Below are 12,103 nucleotides of genomic sequence, written 5' to 3'. Positions count from 1 at the left end.
TTACTCCTGGGGAGACTCTGATTGGACACAAGAATAAATTTTTTCTCAATGGAAATACACATTTCCAATTAAGGGAACAATAAAATTAATATGAAAATAAGGTGGATGAGAGGTATTAAATGAAAATATTGGCATAGGCAACTGGCTTTTGGATTAACAACACTGTTTTCTGTAGTAACCTTGACAAAAAAAGCAGGAGCATGCTAATGAAGACTGGCTCAAAAAACCACAGAATGAGAGCAGAAGAATTTGTTTGAAGCTCATACAATAAAGAACTAATAAGCACAGCTACTTAAAGTTGAGGTCCTCTCCACTCTGATTTGCCCTATCCTACAGGAGCTCATCAGCTACATGATTGGAAAAAGCCACTATGGAGTTACCACAGGTAAAAAATAGAAGAAGGAATATATCTGGATAATACTAATTCATCAGAGAAGACCTACATGACTAGTGCATAACTTACCCAAGAATTAAGAAGACGAGAAGCTGAACAGAGCTACATGCTTTGAATAAGTATCAGCACTACCAAGGTATGACTGAGGTTCCTTACCTAGAATTACGGACATATTTCTAGAATCCCCCTCAAAAAAGTGAAGCAGAGAACTATAAGGATAAACAGGGAGTGGAGAGCCTTTCAAAGAGGTGGAAAACAACAGGTTTGCTTGTCTAACCTTGCAGATGAAAGGCTGCCAGGGAACACTGGTTTTCTAAAAAACGCCAAAAGAAAAGGAGTACACAAGCCAAAGACAATGTTAGCATAAGAACAAAAGTATATAAAATGGCTATTAATAGATGCAAAGTGGAAATTACATATAGATCCTCAGAGTTATTCAGAAATGACCCTTTAGTAGGACTAATGGGGTGACAAAACCACCACTACTCTTAAAATTGAAGCTTGTGTGGATTTGATCAAATGAAATCGTAACCTAAGCTACCAATCAGACTGGCTGATAAAGCAAGACTTTTTTCCTGTCAAATGCACTACATCAAAATTTTTCTTCCTTTTGATAAAACTGAAATGTTTGGCTGTAGGAGAAAATGTTTTGCCTAAATGAATGCAAAAAAAAAAAAAAAAGAGTGGAATATTAGAAGTGTCCAACTTTTCCACCATGCTTCTGGTATGAAAGAATATATGTGTCTTATTTTAAATTATAAAGTAAACAAATACTGGGTTTTTCTACAAGTAAGGAATTTTTGTTTGTATTTGCTGCAGCTCTTTTTTTGTTTCTTTTTGCTTCCTGTGAGGCTTGCAGTCACACCATCATGTATCTTACTGAGAAAGAGGTCTTAAATGTGGATTTAAATTGGCATGCAGTGTGGACACTCGGAAAGGTTCTGCAAACATGCTGGGATCCTGATTCCTTCCTGATCTAGCGCCATATTTCACCTCCAGCTCTCAAAAAATAAGTGTGAGACTGAATGCAACAAAATAAGAGGTTTCTAGATTCTTTCTTCCACAGATTCTATCAATGCTTGTTCACATGAGCGAAGTCCTACAGTGTGTAGTGAGGAGCACTCCTCTGGGGAGAAAACTTCATGCCTAGCTTCATTTCTCAGGTCCATGTCAGTTATCTTTCAAGAATTGTCTTGGAGGTTTTTAGACTAGGTTTTATGAGATGCTAATGATTGCAGTCCGCTATAACCAAGACTGGGGTTTGGCTGAACTACTCAGTGCAAGCACCCTTCCGCAGGCCTCCGTGCTGGGTGGGCAGCAGCCACTGCGCACAGTGCAGCTGGCTGCTCCAGCACACCCTGCCCCGCAGGCGGCGGGAGCCCAGTGGGAAAGTGCTGCTCCCAGGGATGGTGCTTTCTCCAGAAGAAATGGAAGGACATTGGGGGGAAAAAAGCACAGATGTAAGGTGGAACTATCCCTCCAGGTATTACAGGCATCACTCTTTTCTGCAACGCAAGACACAGGCGACTCTTGAGATCACTCATTAAACTACCACTAGTTCTTTACAAAATTTTATTATACCTTGAATGTCAAGCATATTACCCATCTCTGATAGTAGGACAACAGAAAACCAACACATTAGAAAAAGCCACTTATAAAGCATTGGTTAAGTTCAATACAAGACTCTGCCTTAATTTAAGAAACAGGTTTTAAGTTCTTATGGGAACTGTGCCTTTCTTCCTTATGCAAAAACAAGCAATACACCTCATTAGCAAAGCATACAATGAGAATTACACATAGCTTGCTTAAAATGAAAAAAGAAACAGCATAACAAACATTGCAGCTAGTCAGCCAGCAGTTAGACCTTTCTCCTTGTAAACCTGCTTCTTCAGTTTGACAACTGCAGTCCTTGGGGAGAAACAGCAAAGGGTATATAACTTAATTACACAGAACTGTTACAATGGGGTTGTGTAAACATTTTTTAATTTTTATTTTTGTCAGATCATAGCTGCAAGCCAGCTATACCAGTTTTTTCTTATTTTTTAAATGCTATTTTCATATAAGCTGAATTGCCCACATGGAACCTTTTGACCTTCTGTAGCTGACAGTACAACCTGCAATAAAACCTTGGCTCTTCTTGAACCAGTAGTTCTACCCTTGCATTTCACGTTGGTTTTAAGCAAAGAATCACAAGGCAAAAAAGGTCATATTATTTCCAGATTTTTCTCTTAATTTTATAGAAATCTGATATATGCTTTTGCTCACAGAACACTTGGAGCTATGACATATGAAATGTACACAAGCCAATGAGATTCACACACACGTGAAGTCAAAGCCAGCCACATTCTTTCAAAATCAAATATGGTATGTGTTGGCTGCATGTGAAAAATTTCACAGTAATTTATACCTGACCAATACCATTTAAGGCCTAATCCTGCTTCCAGTGGCATCTCCAGCAATTTTGCAGAAGACTTCAGTGGTAACAGGAGTATGATAGGACACTTAAATACTGAATATTGTATATTACAGTTAATCTTATTCCTATTAAAACTGATGATCTCTAAAATCACTTCAGGTTCAATCAATGCAAGTTATAAAAAAATTATTGGAGTTTCTTTTCTAAAGGAATGTGTAACCTTTGGGATCGTTATTCATAATATCAGAGGTACTTTTGTTCCTGCTTATGGGATTATTGCTGGTCACCTTCCTGAGACTTGAAAGACCACAAAAGACAAGCACCATACCTATTCCTCTAAAGTACTGTATCACAAATTAGTAATTTGGTCCCTTTCTAAATGGATCTCTCCCCACAATTACACTAAAACATAGTGATGGGTCACAAATTCCAGGGGGTCCAACCGGTCCTGGCATTCCTGGACTGCCACGATCTCCATCTTTACCAGGCTGCCCACGCTCTCCAGGACGTCCTTCCTTACTCATACCAGGTGGACCTTCAGGACCTTAATGGCACACAAGCAATAAACAAATACATTACAGAGTGTTCTTACTGAAATGAAAACAAGAGCAAGTAAGGACACACAAACTCCCTGCTCTTTGGTGAAGTATGCAGATAAAACTTCATTTTCTGAAAAAGACACTTCTTGTCTCATACTGCGTGCATATTTATATAAACCACATGGTACCTTATTAAGATTAAAAGGAAATATAAAAAATCTACTTTAGTATATTGTTTTACTTTATCATATAAACACGAACCACCATGGCATGAATCGGAGTCCTCCTCTTTCTATTCACTTCTCTTGCTTTGGATCAAGCCCTAATAGCTCTTCCAAAAGCTCAGCTTTGCGTTTTGCATGAATACGCTGCTGTTCAGAAAAATATTTTCCTTCACTAAGCAATGCTTACAAGTCACATGATTATATTAGGGCTCAGTTTTCAGTTAATGGTTGACTTGAAGATCTATCTATCAAGAAACAGCAGTCTCAGGTACCAATCTCTACAAGACCTGTCTTATAAAACAATGTATTATATGACATTTTACAAGGCATGCAAGAGACAGGCATTAGCCAGAAGACATACATGGTAATTAAGATGTGTAAAAACTATCTACATTTTTCCAAATTATATCAATATTTTTCCTAAACCACAGTTTTTTAGAAATTATTAGAATGTACTGAATCTGCATAGCTGAACCATCCCTCACCTGGAGGTCCTGGGGGGCCTTGGATGCCAGGAACCCCAATTCCTTGATTGCCTTTTGCACCATTTTTTCCTGGAAGTCCTGTGAATTAGCAAACATAAGTATATCTTTGCACACTAAGAAAAGAATATTTTCATCCAATGAATTAGGAATTCTACATCTGATAATATTTATTGAATAAAAAATTTTAATGCTTCAAAAGCAAATAATGGCATGTAAAAGAAGCATTTCCTTGTAACCTGCACAGAGTAGCAGGATTCTAAATTATCCCCATTTTTACTGAATTAAGAGCTGATGTAGCACCTGTTAAGCAGACAGCTACTATGATTTGTGGGAATAGATGATGGACAATTAAGAAATTTACTGTCATTACCTTTCCATTGGCAAAATTTTTAAGTTGTATGAAGGAAGTGTAAGTATTCACCACAGTTCCCATGTAATACAGAATAATAGACAATCTTCCGCAACATACAGCAGAACTACATCTCTACCAAAGAAATACTGAGAGGGGCAAGGTATGTGCTCTCTTACACTAGTAAAACCCAATAAATTCAGTTTCTTCATAGAAACAAGTATCTATTTTTCCAGCTCTTACAGAATAGCTGGAAAGGTTAATGTCCTCTCCAGAGTAAAACTGCACGTTCTTCTATTGGAGATGAAATTATAAAAGCACTATAGACAAATCATCATTACATCCAGAACAGATTTGATGTGCTAGGTCACAGTCAGTAAGTCACAAAGAAAATAAATATTTACCAATCGTTTGCCTACCTACCTACCCCTGGCAAGTTACCTATATTTCATACAGCTTTCCTGATTATTTTGATGCTATAGTTAACGGGCACTGCTGGAAGTAATTACCAAATTGTGGACTTCACCCAGTCTCTTGGTCTAGTTCCAGACCATATATACATACTTAGGTGTGCAAATACATCACAGAAATCAGTTGGAATGCTTAGGTGGATGAGTTACCTGAAAGCATAAATCTTAGCTTGCCTAGAATGAAACCAGAATGTTTAAGAAAAGCATAAAAAAAAGAAGAAGCAAAAATCCTTACGAGATAAAAACAAAAGGAGAAAACCCTAGGAAATCAGAGGGAGTATAGAGGTTATCACATTCCAAAAATAAGCCTAGAGGGTGGTAGATTGTAAATAGCCAGTGAATAAATACTGTTCTTCAAAACAGCAGAAACAAAGTTTGGAAGAAAAGAAACCACAAAACATATAAATACATTGAAATCCAGGCCTAAGCATATTTGATCTAAAAAAAAAATAATAATAAAATGCAGTTAAAAACATTTACATGAGACTAAGAACTCTCTAAAAAGATCAAGCTGAAGTTTGACTACAGTAGAACTGAACACTAGCTGTCTTGCCGTGCTCCTGTATTTTCTCTTCTTCTGACATGGATTCCTCATAAGCAGGGAAATATTCACGTTGCACCGTGTCCCCAATTACACTCTGAGATACAAACCCAGCTATTCCCTTACTCCACCTGCACTGATCCCATTCAAAACTGGAAGCAGAAAACGAAGCCATAAAAGCCATTAGCATTGTGACAAACGCACGCAGTACCTCTTGTCCCACGAGCCCCAGGGCGACCGGGGATGCCTGTCAGCCCCGGAATGCCATCATTTCCTGGTAAACCAGGAAACCCTCTTGGGCCTTCAGGGCCTCTTGGACCTGGTGGTCCTGGAAGTCCTGGGGAAGCGCTTTGGGATTGACAGTGGTTACAGTTTTGTAGCCTTCCACTCTGGAGGATGGCAGGCAACTGGGCTGGGAGAATTCAAACAAAAAATTGTTTAGAGTGTTATAACAATAAAATAGAAAAATATTGCCCCCTAGCCACTAATACAAAAACTAACAAAAAAATATTCTTTAGAGAATATTATAACCTTTAGGAAAGAAGTTGGTAAAGTATGGAACCTTTTTGATGAAAGAAATAAATAAACATGGAAATACATTTCCACACCTGTAGGTGATAAATCAGCAACATCAATCTCGCTTTCAAGAAAGCATCTTTATAACTATCAAGAAACTTCTTTAGCACTTTAAACAAGGAAAGAACAGTCTAAAGAGGCTTTCAAACTTACTTCTCAGTACATCTGAACACACCTGTCGAATAAATTCTTCTGAAAATTCTCGAGCCTGAATTGAACAGAGAACAATTAAAAGAACAGAGAACATGCATTTGTTTGGGGTTTTTAAAGTACCCAAAATGACAAGTTTGAGGTCCTATACATACAGGTTTTCCATCTGATCCAGGTGGTCCTGGGGGTCCTCTATCTCCTGGCTGACCTCTGAGACCAGGAGGTCCAACCAAACCCTGGATACCGGATTCTCCTTTTTGCCCACTGATGCCTCGAATGCCCGGATCTCCTTTCTCACCTTTCTGGAATGAAAACCAATGAAAAACCAATTGTTTCTTCACAGCCAGTTTGGAAGCTGGGTAGCACCAAGTAAACATGTTCTGAGAAAATCTTCACTAATGATTTTCATAAAATGAATAGAAGTTGTCACTGAAAATTAACTTGATACTAATGAGGCCTATTTTACTAAAATATCCTGGAATTTTCAGGATTTCTTCTTTAGTAACTGTTTCCAGATACGATTATTTACCAAATATAATTAGAAATAAATTAGCTTTTTTTTTCTCTTTTAAACTTTAAGGACCCATTTTACTTATAATTAATAAAAAAACAAAATAACCTTCCTTATTAAAATATGGAAGGAAAGGCTTTATTCACTTTTTTCAGGAGAATTTAATGATCTGTTACAGTACATTAAAACCCTTAGAAGGCTGGAAAAATTAGAAGTGAAATCCTGTCATCACTGAGGTTCGTGGCAAGCTTCTTATAATAATCAAGGCTTTTACCCTGTGTCTGTAGTGTAGAACACAAAGGGAAAAAATAGTTTGATTTCAGTTAAGATTTTTTTTTGGGGGGGTGGGGGTGGGGGTGTCGTGTGATTGATAAGAAGTGTATTCCATTTGTTTTGCTGGAAATGGTTAAAACAATACTGGAAAATACTTTGACATATCTTCATCAAAGCAACGGTTCTTCTATGTATGGAATTATCTACTCCATTAGTTCATGTGGAACTTTTCCTATGCTGGAGCCAACAAAACATCACTACAATGCAATTTGGTGTGTGCCCAGGATTGAAGTATACTGTTTGCACCCTGATGAGCCTTTCCTTCCATTTTTGCACAGCTTCTGGATAATTTCACCAGTTGCTTCAAAATTTTCTTTTACTCTTTCCAACCGTTTTAGATGGAATTATGAAAACAAGGCAGCAGAATTACTATATATGACAAAACTTACTGGAGAAAATAATGCAAGTTTAGGAAGCACTCAGGCATACAGTCTTCATAGACTTACACTGAATTTTAAAGTATGGTTATTTATATTACTTTTTATCATTTTATATACTACTTACCAAAATTCTTTACAGCAAAAAAATTCAAAGCTGTCTGGCTTGGTCTGAAGCAGTAACACTGCCCAGAGCTCTCCACATGAATTATTAGAGTAGCAACCTTCAAATTCAGTATTGGATTACTCAGTTTGATGCAGGGGTTACTTGGTTGTATGCAGAGAGCCAGACACTAAAATGAGGCAGGTAGTTTTTCCTCTTAAAAAAGCCAGAGGAATTAGACAAAATGTGACAGATGTCTGTCAGGTGCCTAAGAGTACTGCTGGAAAGATGGTCCACCAGTAAGATGTCATGCGTGAACTGAACAGCAGTCCATACCCTCTTCCCACTTGAAAAGTTATACACCAATTCAGAACTGACTTTTTCCAAGGTTGTAATTGTATTTTATTTTCCAGATACTGTCAACTTGAACGTTGTAGACACTGAGAACTGATACTTAGTTACACCAGGTAGGCTTGTACTTGTTAATTTCTATTACATAATTACAAAAGTGGGGTTTTTTTTCATTAAATAGGGTCAGCAAAGCTCAGAGATAAATATACGGAGCGTGTGTAGCTGCCTGTGGCTATACTAGCAGCTCTGTGTGCTGGGATCTGAGAATCATGCTGTTTGTTCTCATAGCTAGAAGTTATTTGTTTCAGTTTTAATTACTTTTGCAGCTATGGGCTGTGTTTACTTGTGAGTTGATTTATTTGGACTAGATGTTAAAGGGGCTAGAAAGCATTAAGAACCAGTGAAATATTGGGAAAATGGCATCTACTGTAGGAAAACATCACAGGCAAGAAGCCAGTATGAAAACACCAGGACAAAACTATGGAAGCATCAGCACAACTGCCTGCAGAACATGCCAAAAAGCAAATGAAACTGCTGATGGAACATTTTCTGCTGTATATCTTGGTTTTGTAATGCTTAGCCACATCCCATGTGTGGCCTTGTTTGTAGACACTTGCTGTTGGAAAAGAAAATAATAAAAAATAAAAAAAAAAAAAGGAAAAGAGCTTAATAAGTGCTGAGAATTACAGACTGAAAGGATTTTTTCTTGAGGACATAGTCTAACAAAAGACAACATATTTTATAAAAATAGAAAATAAACTCATTTTATAGGTCTGATAAGTGAACACAATAACATCACTATATCTTAGCATATAACAAAAATATTATTAAAAGGATTTTCCAGAAGAAATATATGATGACCATGATGTACAATATTTAAAAAGGCTAGTTCAATAGTGTACAAGGAAGCTTTTGCCAATTTTGGCAATGATTTAGGAAAACACCTAATAAGCCAAACTGTAGATTTAAGTATTTCATAGAACCACAGCAGCATATAGGGTGATTTATATGCATAAATATGTAAAGTTATTTAATTATCAGAATTGAGCTTCCAACTAATATGTCCAGTTACTGATATGCAACAATGCTTTCATGAAAAAGGGCTGAACAAAGAAATCTCTAGATAAAGTTGAAATATGTTAATGGGATGGTGTATACCCTGATTTAACAAAATATTGGGATAAAAAAAATAGCTGACAAAGTTAATCTTTTAAATACCAATTTTTAAACTACATGCAACACAAAAATTAAAAGGTTTGGTCATAAAGGTATCTACGTTTGCCAAACACAAGGGGAAAAAAAAAAAAAAAAGACGGGACTTCTAAAAATATCAGAGAGTAACAAATGTGCAGCTTCTGACAGACCATGAGCAGTCCAAGCAGGCTTCCCTTTATGCCCAAGTTTCAGGCTGAGTTGAATTATTTCTGTATAAACTTAGTAGTAGAAAGAATGCTGCCTTGCATTTTCTGAGTCAGTCTCAAAGACAGAATTGTCTAACAAATTTTTTTTTATAAAGGCTTCACTACATTCCTTTTCATTAGCTTTGAACTAAAGGCACACAAAGAAATCTTACTGGTGAATGTTAAAACACACAACAGTTCAGCTGTGGAAGTCCTTCCTACAAACTTTTATGGAAGCTGAAAGTACAGTGTATCAACACAGTTCAAAAGGAATTAGGCAAATTCAAGATTGACATTAAATGTGAGGGTCTTATCTCCAGCTTAAATGCCCCTTATTTCTTGACTGCGAAAAAAAGCAAAGGATTACAAGATCAAGGATCTTTTTTGTATATCCTGTTACATTTGTATCCTACCCTGCTATTACTGACTGCTGCTGAACAACACAAAATTTTCTTATCAAGTACTCTGTATCTTTCCATTAATATATTTTTACTTTTCAATGAACTTAGAACCTCTAGATTTCTTTTATTTGCTCTCCAACCAGTTCCTTCCTTTGTTGGTTTTTTTTTCTTTACTTTGGTTTGTTGTTTTTTTAAATTCTCTTAAAGTATATACTTGGCTTTAATCTTTTTTTTTTAATCTTTCATTTCATGAAATATATATTTTCCTATGTCCCTAACTAAAACCAATACTTCTTTCTCTTTTCTGATGTTTCTTAAGTAACTTCTTTTCTGTTTCTTATAGAGATATGCGTAGAGAAATAAGACTATAAATACACATTTTACAGATCACATAATTTGCAGAAGCAGATGGAATAATTTTGTAATACTATACTTGCCATTACAAATTACTTACCTCTCCTTGTTCTCCACTCAATCCTTCTACTCCCTTCAGAAATTAATATGAAAAAAAAATTTAAAAAAGCAAGTTGAGCCAAATTACTTGGAATCAAAAGTTAATATTTTCGACCTTTGTTTCCAATAATTAATTACAAATGTAAACATTTAAATATTCTCTGATTGCTAATTGTACAAAAAAACAAACGGCATATAAGGATGAAAATTGTGTATCACGGAGAATTAACACTTTAATAATACTTTTAATATCATATACTGAAAGGGTAAGTTGGGAATATATAATGAATATTAGAAACCTTAAATTTTTTATAGACATATACACAAAACTGTATTCACTCTACAAAAGACAAAAGACATAAAATTTTATGTTCTAGCAAAAGGAAACTCCTGATTCTACCTGTTTAATACTGTCTTACTAGACAGAAATCAAGTTCAGAACCTTTGAAATACAAATTCAGTTTGTAAGCCAGACCTTGCATGTTGGCAAATGGTTTCAGTTTCATTTCTGCCAAATGGTTCAATGGTTTTATATTGATTAAGTTCCATGGCAAGATGGCAGTTCAGTGCTGCCTTTTTCGCTTTTTTGATGGACTTTTATGGGGTAGGAAATCTGTATTGTATCTTGAGAAGTCCTGGAGGCTTTAGAAACCTTGGAATGATTTAGTGCTGTCTACCATAAGTATCTGAATGACTGTTTTTTTGGTTGCTGACCAAACTAGATAAGCATAGCAAACAATTTTAGACCAAGCCTGTATTATTTCTTCAGCTTTCTCAAAAAAAAAAAAAAAAAAAGCAACTGCAATTCAGTTGCATCATCCTATCTGAAAAAGAAGTATTTTCTTTCACTATCACTTTATTTTATCGTATGATTAAAATAATAAATATATGAAAATTTGTCCATTATTTGAAAAACAAACAAACAGAAAACATCAAAAAAACCAAAACAAAACTAAATCAGAAAGTTTAATTCGTAAAATGTTAGAGTAAGGCATAACATTTGGTTAAAACCGATGACTGGCCTTCTAGTTTAAATTATTTCTTTTCAAAAATATCTGCTCAGCTCTACTACCAGACTCCTGCATGTCCCTGAGAGTGATAAAACTAGGCTAACATACAACCTAGATCTCCCGCCCATGCTCCACTGGAATCAGCTCCTTCTGGCTAGACAGGCAGCTGTATTGGTGTCGTAATTCTGAAAAAAGCAACTCCTTTTGCTCCTTCCAAGTCTACTTTTAGATATGTACCTCTAACAAATACTTCTCTGTTCAGACACAACATAGATTATGACTTAACAAGTATTTATAAATACTAACAGTTATTTTCTGTGGTATAACAAGATAGCCAACTATGACACAATCAGAATACATTGGCCCAGAGTTAAAGAGAAACAACTGGATCTCACTGATTTGCAGCTGAAACAGGAAACATCTGTAATTTATGAGCACAGAATATGTCAATAAAGACCCCCAGTACAGTTTAGGAGGTAATGAACTACACGAAAGTGAAGCATGGCACATGCACAATCTTAACATTTCAAGTATCACTCTTATAACCTTTACAAAAAAGCCACTTTGTGCTGTTATCTGCATTTTATATTATGTATAATTGTTTCATGAAAATTTTCCATAATTAAGGATTTAATAAAACAATCCACAAAAATGTACTTCTGTACCGTTTCTCAATATATAGTATCCCAGAACCACAGAAACATGTAGGTTGGAAGGGACCTCCACGGGTTAAACTTCCTTTTCAGAACAGATCCAGCTAGAGCAGGCTGCTCGGTGCCCTGTCATAATCTCTGTGAGCAGCCTGCTCCAGTGTTTGATCACCCTCAGCGCAAAATGCTTTTCCCATATATCAGGTTGGGATTTTCTGCATTCAAATTTGTGTCCATTTCCTCTCATCCTTCCACTGTGCACAGCTGAGAAAAGTGTGGTTCCATCTTCTCTATATGTGTTGTATTTCTTATTTTAAAAATACTAAGGTTCTTTAAGAGGTACTTTATATAACTATATAATCATGGTATA

General features: G+C 36.0%; 1 protein-coding gene across 1 annotated transcript in view; it reads right to left on the bottom strand.

The window, feature by feature from the left end:
- Positions 1–1,952: 1,952 nt before the first annotated feature.
- Positions 1,953–12,103, bottom strand: part of COL21A1 (collagen type XXI alpha 1 chain) — a 113,997-nt gene continuing 103,846 nt past the window's right edge. The window contains exons 25-30 of the mRNA XM_055714889.1: positions 10,075–10,107; positions 6,300–6,446; positions 6,148–6,202; positions 5,630–5,830; positions 4,059–4,136; positions 1,953–3,354 (exon numbers count right to left, since the gene is read on the bottom strand). Of these exons, the coding sequence (XP_055570864.1) occupies positions 3,167–3,354; positions 4,059–4,136; positions 5,630–5,830; positions 6,148–6,202; positions 6,300–6,446; positions 10,075–10,107 (702 nt within the window). The 3' untranslated portion in view covers positions 1,953–3,166. The remainder of the gene's footprint in view (positions 3,355–4,058; positions 4,137–5,629; positions 5,831–6,147; positions 6,203–6,299; positions 6,447–10,074; positions 10,108–12,103) is intronic.

This window comes from Falco cherrug, chromosome 6 (assembly GCF_023634085.1).
Source record: "Falco cherrug isolate bFalChe1 chromosome 6, bFalChe1.pri, whole genome shotgun sequence".
Lineage (NCBI taxonomy): Eukaryota > Metazoa > Chordata > Aves > Falconiformes > Falconidae > Falco > Falco cherrug.
Note: the sequence above shows the minus strand (reverse complement) of the source record. Positions and strands in the feature narration are given on the sequence as shown.